The 18,237-nt window shown below is 40.2% G+C and overlaps 2 protein-coding genes across 2 annotated transcripts in view; one reads left to right on the forward strand and one right to left on the reverse strand.

The window, feature by feature from the left end:
- LOC118430134 overlaps positions 1–8,163 on the forward strand; it is an 11,812-nt gene extending 3,649 nt beyond the window's left edge. The window contains exons 2-4 of the mRNA XM_035840847.1: positions 6,322–6,608; positions 6,766–7,009; positions 7,530–8,163. Coding sequence (XP_035696740.1) covers positions 6,351–6,608; positions 6,766–7,009; positions 7,530–7,600 — 573 coding nt within the window. The 5' untranslated portion in view covers positions 6,322–6,350 and the 3' untranslated portion in view covers positions 7,601–8,163. The remainder of the gene's footprint in view (positions 1–6,321; positions 6,609–6,765; positions 7,010–7,529) is intronic.
- A 5,399-nt stretch (positions 8,164–13,562) lies between these two features.
- On the reverse strand, positions 13,563–17,806 carry LOC118424291. The gene is made up of 2 exons (XM_035832840.1): positions 16,775–17,806; positions 13,563–14,448 (listed from the first exon to the last, which is right to left on the reverse strand). Exon 1 carries the CDS (start codon positions 17,668–17,670, stop codon positions 16,789–16,791), a length of 882 nt encoding a protein of 293 aa, XP_035688733.1. The 5' UTR covers positions 17,671–17,806; the 3' UTR covers positions 13,563–14,448; positions 16,775–16,788.
- Between the last annotated feature and the right edge of the window lie 431 nt (positions 17,807–18,237).

The following is an 18,237-nucleotide window of genomic DNA, read 5'->3' on the forward strand; positions in this document are numbered from 1 at the left end:
TTGAACTGCATAAGCCATTTCCTTTGCCATTCTTCCAGAGTGTTCAGATCTTTCTGAAGAAGTTGTGAGTCATTCTTTGCAGATACCTCTATATATAGCAGACAATCATCGGCGAATAACCTCACACTTGAATCGAGCTGGTCTGGCAAGTCGTTTATGTACAATAGGAAGAGCAATGGTCCCAGGACAGTCCCTTGCGGAACTCCCGACGCTACTTTAACTGGAGCTGAGGCCTTCCCTTCAACCACTACCGTTTGCTCTCTGTTCGTCAGAAAAGCCTTTACCCAGTTTAATGTAGTACCTTGAATTCCATAGTACTCCAGTTTTGATATGAGTCTGCTATGTGGGACTTTGTCGAAGGCTTTAGTGAAATCAAGTATTGCTAGATCCACCTGTCTTTTATTGTTCAGTGCCCCAGCTATATCGTGAACTGTTAGAATAAGCTGTGTTTCTGTGGATCGCTTTGCCCTGAATCCATGCTGGTAGTCTGTAAGTATATTGTGGCCTTCCAAGTGTTTCATGATATGGCTATGGATAATGTGTTCGAGTAGTTTACAGGAAATACAGGTAAGTGAAACAGGTCTGTAGTTACTGGGGACCGCTCTGTCTCCCTTTTTGAAAATGGCGCATATGTTTGCATCCCTCCAGTCTTGGGGGATTTCTCCTGTGTCAAGCGATTGTTGGAAAATGTTAGTCAAAACAGGTGCGATTTCACTGGCTGTCATTTTGAGGAACCAAGGAGGTATTTGGTCTGGCCCGGATGCTTTTGATGGATTAAGGCCTTGCAACATTTTTTCTACACCAAAAGTAGAAATTTCTATACGTTCCATTGGAGGGGTGCAGGGGTTCCCAAGAGATGGCATGTCAGTGGTGTCTTCTTCTGTGAATACACTTTTAAACTGTGAACTGAGTGCTTCTGCTTTTTTCTCACTGTCACTTATAATGGTGCTCCCCACCTTTAGAGTGGCTACCCCAACAAGGTCTCTCCTCAGGCCTTTTATGTATGACCAGAATGTTTTGGGTTTGTCAGTGATAGCTTCTCCCAGTATGTTTGCCACGTATTTTGAATGTGCTGATCTTATGCTTTTCTGCACTCCTTTTTTTACCTTCTTGTACTTGTTCCAGTCTTTCTCTTGCCCTGTTCTCTTAGCTTTATTGTAAAGACGTTGCTTCTTCCGACAGTGTCTTCTTAAGTTTCTGTTAAACCAGGGCAAGTTGTATCTGCTTGATGTCATTTTACTAGGAATGTGCTTGTTCATCGTGTACTTCATTTTTCCTTTGAAGTCATTCCATTTCTGTGTCACTGACATCTCTTTTGTTCTCAGGTTAAAGGTTGTTACATAGTCCTCAAGGTCATTCTTGATAGCCGGCTCGTCAGATTTTGTGCGAATGTACACTTTCCTTTTTGGTTTTTTGTTCTGTTTGGGTGCCAAATTAACGTCCACTAGAACCATGTCATGGTCACCTATTCCCGGAACTACTGTGTTTTTTTCAATTATGTTTGGGTTATTAACTAAGACCAGGTCCAAAATATCACCATTTCTAGTTGGTTCCTGAACTGTTTGGAATAACCCATGGTTATCCACTAAGTGCAGTAGTTTCTGTGCCTGCCCTGTATGGTTCTGAGCGTTGTCTGTTGTGCTGGCATCCCAATTTATACCAGGGGTGTTGAAATCTCCAAGAATGATTACGTTGTCGGAGTTTATCTTAGTTCCCATTCTATTTATAGAGCTGTCAAGCTCACCCAGACTATTGCCTTGGTCCGATGGAGGTCTGTAGTATGTATCAATCATAAGCGGTTTCTTTCCTGCAAGTTGGGTTTGAGTCCAAATGATGTCACAGTCTGTGTCCAGATCCGGTCTGTGGGTGACAATCAGATCATCCCTGTTTGCCTGAAATACACCACCTCCTGGGCCAGTTTGTCTGTCTTTACGGTGTACTATATAGCTGTCAGGGAATATTTCACTGCTTGATATGTTTTCATTGAGCCATGACTCAGTGCCCGCTACTATGTCTGGTTTATAAGTGTCATCTGCATTATTCCCTAGAGAAACCTGTTGTTCATTCATCTTTGCACCAAAGATGTTAATTAAAACAAACAGGTTTGAACCGTGGGAACATGACATACCAACGCCATTCCGCTCATATCATATAGCAAGCAGGGACTTACAGGTACGCCACCAGATAGGACATGGGTTAAAATTCAACACTAATGGTTCTCAATAGATTTTGAGCCTTCTGTTTAAAAATCTTAAATGTAAAAGTACAAAAACTTTTCAAATCCCCGGGAAATCAGCTAAGTTGCATGTTGTCACCCGCAGATTTTTCAGATGTAGCCAAAACTGCACCAGTGATCTGATCACCCATTGTCCACCGAGCAGTTTAATAGCGGTGAGCGTACCTGTGACTTATTTCATTCTGTGTTGTTACAGGCTACTGATGTTATAGCCGTTGTCTAGAAGAATGCTTTTTCAATCACCTTTACCACCGTTCCACACGCAGAAGTTGGATATCTCTTGCAATTACAGCTGTATTACTTGTTTGATGGGCGAAATATTCGGTATTCTGGTTTACGCCACCCGACGTCCCTGTACACTGCATATTAGACCCGATAGCCGTCGTTTGTGGTTTTTAAGCAGACATGTGTATTGATATTTTGTTGTGTCTTCGTTCGTGCGAAGCCAAGCCTAGAAAGCATATGTTGTGTCTGTATTTCTTATACACGGCGGTACATTTTGTTTCTTTTACTTCTTTAATGTTTCAAAACTCGGGCTTCACCAAAAGTTACATGATAATGCGTTTGTTTTGTTCCCTTTGGTTATGAGAGATATAGTCCTCATCCGTCAAAGTAACGACACGTTAGCATCCCGAGTATTGTTGTCTGTCTATATAAGCGTTATCGTCGGTGCAATGAGCCAAGTGGGTAGAGTGTTCGCCTTGCATTCGGTAGGTCGTGAGTTCGACCCCCGGCCGAATATGGTATGACTTAAAAAATGGTACATGCTAATTTCTCTGCTTAGCACTCAGCATTCGGGAGTATGAAAGTTGAACAAACACCACTACCAGTGTACTAGCCCCCTGCTGCAAAGTTTTGTAATCTGAACAAGGTCGAAGATGAAGCCCACTTTTTATTAGATTGTAGTTTATATAGTAATGATAGAAGTATTCTTTTTAGCTATATTATAGGAAAGTTCCCTCGCTTTGAATCTTTGTCTAGTGTTGAAAAATTCATTATTTCTTATGAGGTTTGATCGAACGACATTATACAAACACATCTCAAGCTACATATTCAACATTACTAAGAAACGAGAAGAAGCCGAACAAATGTATTAGACTAGTTTTAGAATCCATGTTTTAGAAACCATGTGTACTGCATTACTACCTTTTGTATCTATATGCCTGTACTTAGCCCGATAGGACATGAATGTGCAATAAAGGCTATTATTATTATTATTATTATTATTGTTTTTGTCTATTGTAATTATGGCATAGAATTCAAATGCGGTCGTTACACTAAGTGGTTTCATTCCAAATAGCTTGTTCCCTTCGTGAAACGAAGGGTTTGTTTTGAGTGCTGTTTGTGTGTGAGAGGGACGTTTGTCAGCCTGATATCTGGGGAAGGTATGGATGGATTGTTTTGATATTTGGTATGTGGGTAGGGTTAGACATGAGGAAGGAATGGTAGGAATTGCGTTACGGCAGGGCGTTCTAGCGGAGTGTTATTGTACTGCAGCAGAACTTCCGGTTTTGATATTTTTTTTTCGGGACTTTTTTGGGTGATGATTTTTACGTGGTAGGTAGCTGTGTAAATGAATAGTAAGGTGTGTAAGTTTTGGCCACTTAGGGGTTTTGCTGGGGCGGTGAAAGTCATTCTTGTGTTAGGTTTTGAGAAGGAATAATGCAAGCAGGGGTCGATGGAACGGAATGACTGTAGGTATGCAGATAGCTTACGTAGTGATGTACATAATTGTATGATTGTTATGCAAATTAGGAGGTAATTAGCAGAATGCAATAGGTATGTTTGGAAACCGTTGTATGGTGCGTGTCTGTGGACAGAAAAGCTCGCGAACGGCTGGACAGATTGCTCTGATATTTGGTATGTGGGTAGTTCTTGAGAAGGAGAAGAAACGTACGAGGCGTTTTTTCGTTTAGTGGCTTTTGACGGGTTTGCAGGGGATGTTTGTAGGTGGAAAATGGGTTTTACGCAATCGTAGGTATTACGCAATAGTGGGTATTACGCAATCGTGCTATATTTAGGTGATATTACGTCATGCCGATGGGCTTCATGCTTACCCCGTCCCAACAGGAAGTGATCCCAAAGGTCATAGTTGCGCAATAGAGAAAATGGTTTATAGGGACAGTACATTATACATGATGGGGTGTGCATGTTCCCCATAAGATTTGATAATCTGTAGACTAAGGGCAATGATGATATTGTATACAGGGGCGTGTATTACACGTTTTAAAAGGGTTGCACATGTACAGTTACTACCGGTACAATACACTGATGAACAAAGCAGGGTTTGTTTTTCACAGTAACTTGCAGTCATTGATGAGATTGTTTATAGGGAGTTTACATTAGACATATGGGATACACAATGTAGTGGACTGCATTGTGAAACAAAGAATGTTACGACATCATCATTGTTGCAACCATTGATACATTTGCTTCCGGCGGTGGATTTGTTATCCTACCTGCTGAAATTGGACAAATTTCTTGTCGGGATAAGCATTTGGTCTCTCTTCCAAGGAAGAAATTATGCATGTTTTATGTTATCCCGGACAGAAAAGGTGTCGCGAGGCGTATAGTCCTATTGACTGACAAGCCCCGTGCGGGCGGATAAAGCGTTCCCGCCACGGCACGGCCATTTGTACTGATATGTGGCGAGAACGTTTGGGCAAGAGACACGGGGTCATGTCAGAATTTCAATGAGTTCCAAGTCGCAAGCCCAAAATGGAAGTTATACTTTTATGTCTTGTTTTCCAAGCGATGTAATGTAGAGTATATAGGTCACAACAAGGACACAAGTGGTAATTAACACAATCACGTCATTTGTACCGACATGTCGCGAGAACGATTAGGTGAGAGACACGCACGGGGTCATGTCGAAAGTTCCATGAGTCACAAGTCGCAAGCCCAGATGGATAGTTATACTTTGATGTCTTGATTTCTCTGCAATTTAATCTAGGGTAGGTCGCAGGTGCTAGTTAGCAGATTCATGCCATTTGTACTGATATGTTACTAAAACGATTGGGTAAGAGAAAAGGGGTCATCTGAAAAGTTCCATGAGTTCCAAGTCGCAAGCCCAAAATGGAAGTTATACTTTTATGTACCTGAGGAGGAGCATTCCGTGACGACACCAGCCATCACATTTTGGAGGTGTTCGCTGGGGATGTGAAGGTCATTTATGTGGATCTCACCAATGACGGCGTTGATGTGGTCAACGTTATTGTTTTATGTGTTATTTTATTGATATTTTGATGCAACAGTCGATTTTAGCCCAGTCAATATAAGTCTTTATCTTCAAAAGACAATGAAAGGTATTTGCTTTGTCCATGGAAATGAATGGACAGGACAGTTTGTGTCATGTGCACAAACAAGAAAGGATGGATGATAGAATACTTTTAAAATACAGCTACTGCCTATATCACTTTTTTCGGCGCACCTTCCTATGTGACGGTCTCCATGCTTTCTCCCAAAAAGCGTAAGCAGGCCTTCTTCATCTCCCGTAAATCGTAGAGACACGGTTTCATTTTACACAGTTTGTAGCAGGCCATAACGTACACATACATTCCATTCCATAGTAAAAACCACAAACCCTTTGTCTTCGCATTATATTCTACAACTTCTCAATGCATTTCACAGATAACATTGACCACCTACTGCCAAGATTCCAAGTAACTTGCCTTTTAGATTCTTAATGACATACAAAAGTCTCCAATAATGTCGGCCTGACGTAGAAAACGCTCATCCTGACATGCACCTCACAGTTTCATATTTAAAACCAACAACATCCTCTCAACACCTCGCCTTCTCACTTCCACTTACAAGTGACGCTCTGTGGACGACACAGAACTAAAGCTAGCCAATGACACGTCTACATATAAACCCTCCACCACCGCACCATCACCCATTTCACGAAGGTTGAGTTCTGCGAACGCTTGTGTTGAGTTTGTGATGGAAGGGGATGGTTGTAGACCTATCCTATCACATCCTTTAGGGATCTTTAGGTAACATCTACAAGATCTTACATGTTGCCCAAAAAATATACGCTACCACAAGCAATACCAGATTTTCACGTATTCTTTGAATTGTTCCAGAATGTTCAGTGGTAACCGCACAGCCTCCAATGTCCCAGCCAAGGTCTAGCAAGTCGTCGGCCGACGTTCTTGCTGAGCTGAGAGAAGGCGGCCTGTTGCCCCTCAATATCCGGGGCGAGTCCGTCGCTTTCGAATTCCAGGTGCTGCCCCCTCGCCGCCCAGTTATAATTAGGCTGCAGAAGCTGGAGGAAACTATCCAGGAGAGGCGCGAACGGGTCAAGAAGGAGCCCGCCGGATCACGCACTCAACTTAGACATCAACTCACCGACGCCACCAACAGACGTGACGTGAGTTCATATTTTATATCATATCATATCATTTCTAGTCAACGAGTTGATCATCATATTTTTTATCGTATTTTTTTATCATATACGGAAATTTGACAAATTCTTATCGATAAAGACGCTATGAGCTAAATCGCTTTGTTTGTATCTGTCTGAACAGGAGATGTTAGTTTTACAGAATAGATCACGAAAACATGCAGAGAGCTCTAAGAGAGCGAAGGTCAAGGCAAGAGCAGCCAAGAAGGAGCGCAAGAGCACTGCCTTTGTCATCTCCTCTGTCAGCGACACGGAAGCCATCGTTCCCCGGGACTCGGAGAAGGCGCAGTCTTTAGAGAAACGTTTTAGCAAGAGGAGAGAACGCGTCGCGAAAAGGACCACCGCGGAAGACCTAAAGAAACAGCGGGGTGAGTTTCTCAGTGTACTCGCTACTGTTGCATATCGACAAGAAGGGCAGAATTCTGTGTTATATTGCAACAGGGATAAACAAAGAGCAAATAATGTTTTCTGACGGTCTCTGGCTTGTAATGTGTGTTCCTGAAGATTTTGATAGAGACAAATTAAAGATGAACTGTTGGGTAATTCTTGACTTTTGTCATCCGCCTGAGCAGGAGAATAGTTTTTGAAATCTACATGCAAGATATTGTAAAGTATATGTTTTTTACACATACGTACGTTATTTGTACGTAATCTGTTGTTCAGTTCGACCTTAACGTTAATGTAGAACAGGCTTAAGTTAACGCCGACCGGTTGTCTTGTCGCCAAATAGGTTGTTGAAATAAAAACAAAAAGTGTTATACATGAATGTAAAAAATACATTCTTTCAACAGTGTTTTAGTTTGCCCCTTGAATGTTTTGAAGCACTACTAGTGCTAGTAGTTTGAATGTTTTAAAAGTGGTTTACCAAAAGTTAATCTTATTTTCCAGGGTGGGAGAGGCCTAATCAGGACGAGCAGTTGGAGACAAACTGGCCACGTTTATGCTCTGGTTTTTGTTAATTTATTGAAAAATTGAAAGAAAATATGCATCTCAGTGTATTCGCCACGTTAGATAACTATACAAGAAGAATGGCTTTTTTTCGACATGCATTTTGTGTCTGACATTATTGAGCAGAGGTTCAGAATAACACATGTAATTTGGAGAAGGGGCTGCACGAGCAACCTCCATGGAGGTCAGCTCTGTGGAGCTCCTCCATGGAGGTTGCTCTTGCAGCCCTTATTGGTAATTTGTCGCCACCCGTCACGTTAGGTGATTGTGCAAGGCTCAATGCGTTTTTTCTAGACCGAATTCTGCCATTATTGAAGAGGTTCAGAAGTTTGTTTGACTGTAATAAATATACAAAACTAAAAAAAAATGACTAGGTTTTTGTTACATAATGTTATGTTTAAGTTCACTTTTGATTTATTTCCGAAAAAGGTAAAATGTTTTAGAAAAACTAACTCCTGTCGGTTGTCAGGTTAGAGCAAGTACAGCTCAGGTTGTCAGGTATCTCCTTTACAGCAAGGTTTTAAGGCATTCGCATGTTGTACAAAACTGCAAATAAAGTCACGGTTTCTGCATATGTCTACGGGTCTCAAGTCATCTTTAGTGATCTTTCTATAGTTACGGAAGGTCTTTCTAGATCTAGACCACAAGGGTGGTAGAGGTCTCGGGTCTCAAAACTGACGTAAGACATCTAAATCTATTACAAATATTTCTATCATTCCAGAGACTAAACACTACGTATGTCTTTAATGGACTTTGTATACTGATGTAAAATATCCCAAAGCATTTGTAAAAATTCTAAACTATGAGATTTCTTCCTCCTACCAGAAAGTAACGGGACAAGAAAACCCAGATTTCCATGCGTAGGCGGGTGTTCTAACAGGAACGACTTTTAGGTCGTGCTTTTTATACCCCCAGAGTGGAAGACAAACCACATATCAAATATGACTTTTGTTTGTTAATAATCTCGACTTGTGCTGTTCTTTGAAATTCCATGTTTCTTGAAAATTATCATAGAATGCTATTTGTTAAGTCCTTCTGGATCATAATAATTACCATGTTTGATATGTTGTCAAAGGTTGTACAATCCTCTGCCATAGAGACAGTAAAGATGAGTTATCAATATATTTATTGTTTGTTATCACCTGTAATATGTGACCCGCATAACTTAATGGTATTTGGTATGTGGGTAGGTCTTGATGGGACCTGGAAACGATAAGATTTTTGGCCCCCTAATGTTTATCTATCAATATTCTTCTCTTACTCATTAATCAATGTCACATGTTGCAATAGTCCTATAATAAAACAGACCGGGGTTAGACAACTTCCTCATTAATTATGCAAATCAGATCCCAATTTGTGCTATATCCTGCCTGACCTCCGGGCGTGCTCCGAAGAGAGTGTAAGGTATGGGCAAAAAAGTCCTCCGCAATCTCCCTTCCGTGTACGTAATGCGGTAAGGCAAGGCACACACAAGTATAGATAACATCTAATACCCCATACCTCCATCCTTTCCCATTCTTCTATCCTTCCCCAAACCTCAATTCTTTTTTTTTTTTTTTTTTTGTTCCGTTCGGCCATTTTTTTTTTTTTTTAATTTTTTTATTGATTTTCAAAGAACGAAACACATACAAACACATGCATGGCACGTAAACCGTAAACAGAAAGAGACATGTGTGAACCTATAAAACTGATAAGTAAAACACAGTGAACTTAATAAGAAATGAAGTTCAAGAAATCATACCCCAATTACCGTTGCAGTAGTACATGACACATATCAAATTATATATAACCAATCAATTTACCCCATTTACCAATATGCTTTTTAGTTTTGTTCAGTCTTCTGGCGATGATATTTTCTAATTTAAAATAATATGACATATATGAAATAAATGATTCTAGGCTAAGACGTTTGTTGCGGTATTTGAAAATGAAATGTTTACCTAACAAAATAACAAAATTGGACAGAGCTGGAACACGATCACTTATAATACCAAATAACACATTAAACAAAGTAAGATGTAAATAATTCCCAGTGTGCTTAAAATACCAATCCTGTACCTGTATCCAAAATTTTGTAACAATCCTACAATCCCAAAATAAATGAATGTCTGATTCTTCCTCTTCTGTGCAATAACTGCAAAGTGATGTATCTATTACCCCCCACCTGTGCAATATCTTATTGGTAGTTAGAAATTTAAATAGTAATTTGTATTGAAACATGCGTAGTTGGGAATCAATGGTAACTTTATAGGGTAAACTGTATACTATTTTCCATTGTATGGGTGTGTTTAAGTATTCCCCCCACGAGTATTGGATCCGGTCAGAGATATCCCATAGCCTGGCGTCAGACATGAAAAATGAATACAAATGTTTATTGATATTTGGAAATTGAAGCCAGTTTATGTTTCTACACGCCGGAACACAAACCCTTAACTCTGGTGACACCTGTCGTAGTAAATGTTTCCAATTGCTAGGAATTGCTGATATGATTTGATTATACTTAAACTCTGCACATGTGTCCCCAAATTTTAATAGTAAGTCTTGGAAAGTTAAAAGCTTATTTTGTGAGTCTAAAATATCATTTACAAAGACTACCCCCCTGTTGTATAGTGACATCAAAAAGCATGGTTTTCCGGATATGCGAATGTGTGAATTTAGGCAGATAGGCTGTTGTTTCACTTCCTGTGCAGTCTCTGGAGGGCGTAGTTGAAACTTTAGCCACGCCTGTATGACATGCCTAAAGAATTGACTGATTTGTGCCTTTTCTTTCATAACTATTTCGAAATCACGAAGTGTGAGTTGCGAAAAGGGAAATACATTAGTTGTAAATAAAACACTTGAGCAAAGTAGCAGTTTAGAGCAGAACCATTTATCATTATGGTACAATTTGGGCACCCAAGAAGCTTTCAGGGTAAGATCAACAGCCTGCAAGTTCCTAAGTTTGAGACCGCCATATTCGTAGAGATTATAAACTGTTTTTCTTTTCACTCGTTCTGGTCCACCACTCCACAGAAACTTAAATATTTTTTTCTCAAACCTCTCGAAGAAAGAGGGAGGTGGAGAAGGAAGGGATTGAAACAAGAAGATAAATTGCGACACTATCAGGGAATTAATTAGAGTAACCTTACCTAGAAGAGAAAGTAGTTTTCCTTTCCAGGGATTTAAAAGCTTATCTATCTTTGATTCTTTTCGGTCAAAATTCAAAGCAACAATATCTGATAGATACTTGGGGATATGGATTCCTAAAATGTCTACAGGGCCATCTGTCCACTGTAATGGTAGTAAGCAAGGAATAAAGAAGTTGGTGTCTCTTAACGAACCTATTCGTACTATCATACACTTATCAAAATTTGGCACTAAACCTGACAATGTTGAGAACACTTCTATGTCTTTTACCAAGGCATACAGGGTACCAAGCTTTGGAACCAGGGGAAAATTGGAATCGTCGGCAAATTGTAAAAGTTTTGTTTCAAGACCATATGTTGTTAAACCCTGAATTTCAATATTACTCCTAATTTTCATAGCTAGTAACTCCACACCTAAGACAAATAAGTAAGGCGAAATGGGACATCCTTGTCGGACTCCACGGTTAAGGGCAAACGACTCGGAAATATAACCATTATTGATGATTTTGCTAAAAGTGTCTTTATACAGAACTTTTATCCATGTAATAAATGAATCACCAAAACCGAAATACTTCAAAACCTTAAAAATGAAATCATGTCTAATTTTATCGAAAGCTTTTTCAAAATCTGCACAAAATATCAAACCCGGCATTTCATTTCGGTCATAGTATTCTATGATTTCTAAAAGTCTCCGTATAGTGTCACTAATGGATCGCCCTTTCATAAAGCCAGTCTGATCATACGAAACAAGAGATGAGATAACATTCTTCATTCGGAGGGCCAAACATTTAGACAGTATACGGTTATCACAATTCAATAAGGTCACCGGGCGCCAGTTTTTTATATGCGAAGGTTCTTTGTCTTTTCCCGTGGAATCCTGTTTAAGTAATAACGTGATGAGTCCAGTTTTCTGTGTGTCTGATAAACAACCAACCTGAAACGAATGGTTAAAGGAAGCCAACAGTGGTTGTTTTAAACTTTGAAAAAAGACCCTATAAAATTCTATGGGAAGGCCATCTAAACCGGGTGACTTACCAACAGAAAATGACTCAATAGCCTTTTTTAGTTCAACCTCTGTAATAAACCCTTCACAGCTATCGCGCTGACTATCAAATAAACTTACTGGTGGAGGTTGCGGAAAGAAAGGCATAAAGACATCGCGGTCTAGAGACATAGGGGGGTCTTTGAAAGTGTACAGGTCGGCATAAAATTTTGTTTGTTGTCTTAAAATTTCTTCCGGATCAATTACCACTGAACTATCTGGCTTTACAAGTTTTGTCATATTCTTTCTTACATGTCCTCTACCATTTAAATTCATAAAAAATTTCGTACACTTTTCTCCTTGTTGCATCCACTTGGCTCTTTTGTTCATTATCAGATTATTAGATTTTGTTTGATAAACTATTTCCAACTCCTGTTTTTTACCCTGTAACTGGTCAAAAATGTCGTCATCCGGAGATGAGTCTAGTTCTTCTTGCAGCCTTTTGATCTCATCTATAAGCAATATTTCAGTATTTCTATTTTGTTTAAACTTCCAAGATGAAAACTTGATTATGTGCCCACGCACAGTGCACTTAAAGGCTTCCCATACGATGTGTGGGTTAGCTGATCCCTCATTAAAGAGGAAAAATTCTGTAATAAATTTTGAGGTTTCTTTCACAAACAGCTGGTCACTCAACAAATCACAATTAAGTCTCCAAAAGCCAGGCCCCTTTGGTGTAGTAGATAAGAGTAAAGAGATACTAATTAAGGAATGATCCGATCTTAAGCTATCTTCAATTTTAACATTTTCTATAGAAGGGGTTAATGAAAAAGAAGTTAAAAAATAATCAATGCGACTGGCCTGAAGTCGGCGTCTCCATGTATAGCGGACGGCTGTTGGATGGTGGTATCTGTAAATGTCGACTAAGTCTAAGGTTGGCACAAAGGGAGTTGATGGCTTGAAGGCAGTTTGGATGATAATTAGAAGTTTGGTGTCCAGCTCTGTCCAGGTTAGAATTCAATGCTGTGTTGAAATCCCCCACTATTATAGCATGTAAACCAGAAGATGTTAAAGACTGTACATTGTTTTCAAGATCGACAAAGAAAGATGGATTATCAGTATTTGGGGCATAAATATTTGCTAAAGAAAAGCGGAATAGGTCAATAGTTAAATCCAATAACATCCATCGTCCTGAATTATCGTTCTGAGTTTGATGGACAGTAAAGATTAAATTTTTCTTAAATAAAATAAGAACACCCCTGCTATTACTTAAACCTTGGTTAAATAGAATCGGACCCCCCCAATCTGATTTCCATCTCTCCTCATTCAAAGGTGTAGAGTGGGATTCTTGCAGGCAATATATATCATAAGACTTATCCTTTAGCCATGTAAAGATTTGGTTGCGTTTCCTGTGGTCGCCCAGACCGTTACAATTATAACTGCATATCTTAAGTTTTGGCAATACCATGAGACCTTTGAAAAGTAATATAAGTTGTCAAATATTTTGATAAAAAGGGGCGTCCACAGGATGCAAAACATAAGTTGGGCAAAGCTAATGTACACAAAGTAGCATAATTCTGTTGCAGGTAATTGGGGTCACTTAAACTACATAGCATAGGTAACACTTCAAAATTAGGTATAAAACACATGAAAACATAACACAGCGTGCCATGCAGTAATAACGAAAATAATAAATAACAGAACATTAGAACAAAACAAAATAAAGCTCAACGGAACACAAGAGTTACAAAGCTTGGTGGCCCTTCCATCTCGTTGGCTCCGTCAAAAGTATCGCATTTGTTAATTCCACGGAAACATTGTGAAGATAAGAAAATTGGACCAATCTTACACTTCAATATTATAGAATAGTAGCTCTGTTTCTGAAAGTGACGTTTTGTAAGCTAAATCACCTTTCTTCTGAAACTTCATTTTGAACTCACAACTATCAGTCATTAGTAAGAAAATTGGTCCACTTCTTAACTCAAATGTACATAACGAAATCACCACTTTAGTGTAAATCAAACCGAACTCATATCAACGTAACGTGATCATCGTCTTAATATAATAAAGAAAAGTAATTATGGGAATCGGTCCGATTCAAAAACTAAGAATAGCATAACATGATCACCACTTTGGCATAACTCAAGCAGAATAGGAAATTATAAACAAAATCCCATGATCTCTGCCTTGGAGTAGAACAAACAAAGTCAGAGCTCAAAACAAACAACATAAATATGGGAATCAGTCTGATTCAAAACTCAAAACCACATAACATAATCAACATTTTGGTATGAAGTAAGTAAGTGGAAACAAAAATAACATGATCATAAGTTTTCTATAATCCAACTAAGTCAGAAATCAAAATAACAGAATATAACATCTGGATATGAATGAACACAAGTAGGAGAATCGGGCCGATTCAGAACTCAAACAATATTGTAACAAAAGAAAAGAACAGGCAGCAACGGAATACACCGGCTCGGCTGTGGGTTACGCAAGGTATGTTGACATTTCAAGTCGATTAGGTGCACGCTGATCAGCACGTGTTCCAACGAATGCTTGCACCTGTCAAGCCTGCAAGCCAATTCCAAAATTTAATGCCGCCGCATATTTCTTACTTCCTGTGACTTACAAACAAGACAGGAAGGTATTCTGATTCCTATATACTAATACTGTCTTCACATTCATAAAAAACACACCAGTGCCTCAAAGGGATGAGATGTTCGTTTAATAATTGCAGTCACATTTTAAACTAGAGTTCCTCGAACACATATCTTCGCCAAATAAACAATTTCTATGGAAGATAGTTCTTTTTGAATGATTAATGTGTATAAGTCCATATGTTATCTAGTCACATCATGTAGTGGTTGGTTGGATTATGAACATTGTGAGTAGATTAGTCTATTCTGTCGGTGTACATAATGCAGCAAATGTTTTGGCGATGTGAATGAATGTCTTTGCATAATCAGAACAATTTGTACAGGTATGAGGTTACTGTTCTATTTTGTGTTGTCATAATTACTTTCGGAGAGCTGGTTATGTTTTGGGTAGCGTTTGTATGTATGTATGTATGTATGTATGTATGTATGTATGTAGAAACCAGCAAATTGAAGACCGGCTGAATGGATTGAAGTGATATTTGGTATGTGGGTAGGTCTTGGAAACCTGGAAACCACAGGAAGTCACGCCGATAATTGCATTCGTCACTCACCAAACCCCGGCCACTGTAACAGTTGTTCCTTCCAATTTACGGAACTTTTTAACTCACCAAGGGTCATCTAAGGGCCATATGTAAGGATTGCTACGACCCCCGCCTTGGTGAACGTTTGTTTCAATCTCATGAAAATAGAAAGTAAAGTTTTGCAGTCGCGAGTTAAGTCAGAGGTATTTTACAGAGTCCAAGGTTATGATTTCTGCGACTGTCCGATGACAGCCGCCTGCCACCTTTGGCGATTTGTATTTCTCGCAATGATGTCAGTTCTTTCTAGCCGACCTTTCCCTTACAACATGTCACATCTCTGTTAAGAGTTGAGGAATGCGTGGATAATTGACGGTGACCCTTTTGACCTAAGTGCTGTTCTTCAACATGTTGGGTTTGTCTTGTCCCAGCACTTGGTCACTTGTTGTTTTAACCTAGTTCACAGATGTAAGTACTATGTGTTACAAGCCGTCATTGTTCAATTATGTTATATTACTGACTTTACATAGTACTTATTCGTTTGTTTAGACCCATGTAGTGTTACTGGCACATGGAACACCAAGTTTCCTTGCAGTCCATCATAAGAAAATACACCTGAAGTGTCTCGTAGATATTAGCTCTACATCTTTATATCAAGTGATATTCGTCAAGTTCCCTCTACTACATTTTTACCGTTCCCATGATATAGTGTTGCTTTTATTGTTGATCTGTATATAGATATAAGCAACACTTGTATATCGATATGTTATATTTCAACTGCTATGAATCCTTTGCTGTGTGCCGTCGTATTGACATCAATTCAGCAAGCTATTTAATTGCTTAATTTTATAGATACGTGTTGGACACGGTCAGGCTTTGTATTTTGCTAACATGAACCATGACCATTTATAGGCATTTTTCAGCCAGTAGTCTCTACCAGACTCCATCCTGGCGGAATAGTACACGGATGACCTAGTAACATCCCTGGTCAATCAGAATTTCATGCTTCCAAGACAACGTCTGTTATCAGGGAGCCCCTGCTTCCACTGGCTCCTCTATTTTTAGACATCTATGGGTCGATTCAAGTCCTTTCAGGTGACTCCGTCACAAGTATTTTTCAACCGTTATAGAAGTTTCCCTAAGTAATTATATTAAATACAGAGTGATTTATATAATTTGCATCTCATTATGTTGATAATCATCCAAAGTACCTACCTACCAAAAACAAAAAATATCCATCAATCCCCTCAGGAGTTATCCATCTAAAAAGTTACGAAATATAACACCCACTGCAATTCCAAACAAGCTGCTAGGGGGCCCAAAATTAGACCATTGACTCCTAGTACCAACAGCTATCCACCAGTAAAAAATCACGAACCTGGCACTTCTGGAAAATTTAGGCGCAAACTTTGATGCTCACTTGCAGTACCAAAACAATTTGCCAGGAGGCCCATTATCGAACTTGACCTTCCTTTCTGTGTCCCCTACCTATCAACCAAATATCATTAACATCCATCAAGAACATCTCGAGTTATCTTGCTTACAGACAAACGCACTTACATACAAAGCCAGCTACAGCACCATAGGTAAAAGGTAGCTAAACCATTCTCGCACATGGCAATCCTTTCCACAGCCGCTACAGACCTGCCAAATATCGTGGAAATCGCCCAGCTACATTTTGACTTATGCCTCCCGAAAAAACACCAAAAAAAATACCAAGCTCGCTAATGTACCATAGGAAAACGCCAGGTAACCCATTTTCGAACTAGGCATGCCTTTAAACAACCGCTACACACCTGCAAAAAATAAAAAAGTTCCATCCACAATTTCTCGAGTTATATCCTGTTGACCTACATACAGACCCAAGTCGGCAAAAACATAAGCTTCTTGGCGAAGCTAACAACATGTTCACCATCATGTGTTCTTTGTAGATAGCATAAGGTCAATCGCATCGGCGCGTTTCTTCTCTTGACCGTTCACAAGTAACACTGCGTACGTTGCCTTAGGAGGCACCCAAATCGAAACCCTAGTATCAGTACCTTTGGCTTTTGCTGCTTCAGCGTCTCGATCGGGGACAAGGCTGGCCCTCGCTGCTTGAAGGGGAGGGGGGAGATGCTCGTAAACAGCCAGTCCCTCCTTGTTCCCGCGTAACTTCCTTCCCTCCCGTAGAATCTGATCTCGATCGTGAAAGTTCAACAATCTGACCAACAGGGGTGGGTTCGGGCGTGTTTTTGTAGGTCTGGAGAGGCGATGGACCGCGGCGAAAGGCACGGGCGCAAGATGAAGTTTCTCCGACAAAAAGACAGCAAATACCTGTTGTGAATCTTCCTCCTTGTTGCATGGCAGGCCTCTAATGATTATGTCGGCTTTCCTCGAATAACGCTCTGCCAGCAGGTCAGCCTTCAGTCTCGCACGTCGTTCCTCGTCCAGCGCTCGGCGTAAGTCTTGAATTTCCTCCGACTGGAATTCCGCAGCGTGTTCGTTGGCTCCCACCCGCTCGCGTAAACTGGTTAAGTCGGCTGACAAACCCTGGACCTTGTTGTCTAAAGCGCGAATTTGGCCAGACAGTTTTTCCCCAACATCCTGAAACTGACTTAGTAGAGTCTCCTGTTGTTTTTGAGTCTGTTTGAGGATCAGATGCGCGAGCGTCTGAAGCTCTGGTGAAAGAGACTGCAACTCGTCGCTCCCCGTACAAGCCGCCATCTTCGGTGTCTTGGGTGGGGGGCAGCGTTTCAGATTCGGACTACCTTCTTCCGTGCTGCTAGAGCCCCTGGAGCGCCTAGTTCTCTTTCCCATTCAACAGTTCAAATATAAACGTCCTAGACTCCCAGAAATTGATGCGGTTTGAGTTCTATTTAGACATAGCGTGGAGATTTAAGTAGGCAGGAGCGCACCTCAACCGTAACACACCTATCTGGGGGCCGCCATCTTGTCTCGCCAACCTCAATTCTTTCCCAAACCTCAAACTTATCCCAAACCTCTATCCTTTGCAAAACCTCTATCCTATCCCAAACCTATATCCAAACCCTTCTTCCAACCCAAACCTCTACTCGAAACTAGAAAAATCACCCTTTAGCTAAGTCAAGTACGAATTTCGTTCCAAGGCTGACCCTGAGATGACAATTCTCAAACAAAAACAACTCACTTTTACTCTTACTGTAACGAAAAAGGAAAGTTGCAAACTAAGAAATGACCGTCTCTCTCAATAGCCGACCTTCCAAACAATAATTACACGGCAAGCAGACTAGAAACATGCAATTTTAAAAATAAAGATTAACCCAGGGTCAGCCCTAGGACGAGCACCGGCCCCCGGTTGGTGGGCCTACCGAAGTAGAAGGGTAATAATAGGAAACCCCGGTGCCC

This window comes from Branchiostoma floridae, chromosome 1, assembly GCF_000003815.2.
Source record: "Branchiostoma floridae strain S238N-H82 chromosome 1, Bfl_VNyyK, whole genome shotgun sequence".
In the NCBI taxonomy this organism is placed as follows: domain Eukaryota; kingdom Metazoa; phylum Chordata; class Leptocardii; order Amphioxiformes; family Branchiostomatidae; genus Branchiostoma; species Branchiostoma floridae.

Bases quoted from the DNA above. Each gene is read 5' to 3' on its own strand.
- LOC118424291 (XM_035832840.1), bottom strand. From the start codon at position 17,670: ATGGGAAAGAGAACTAGGCGCTCCAGGGGCTCTAGCAGCACGGAAGAA.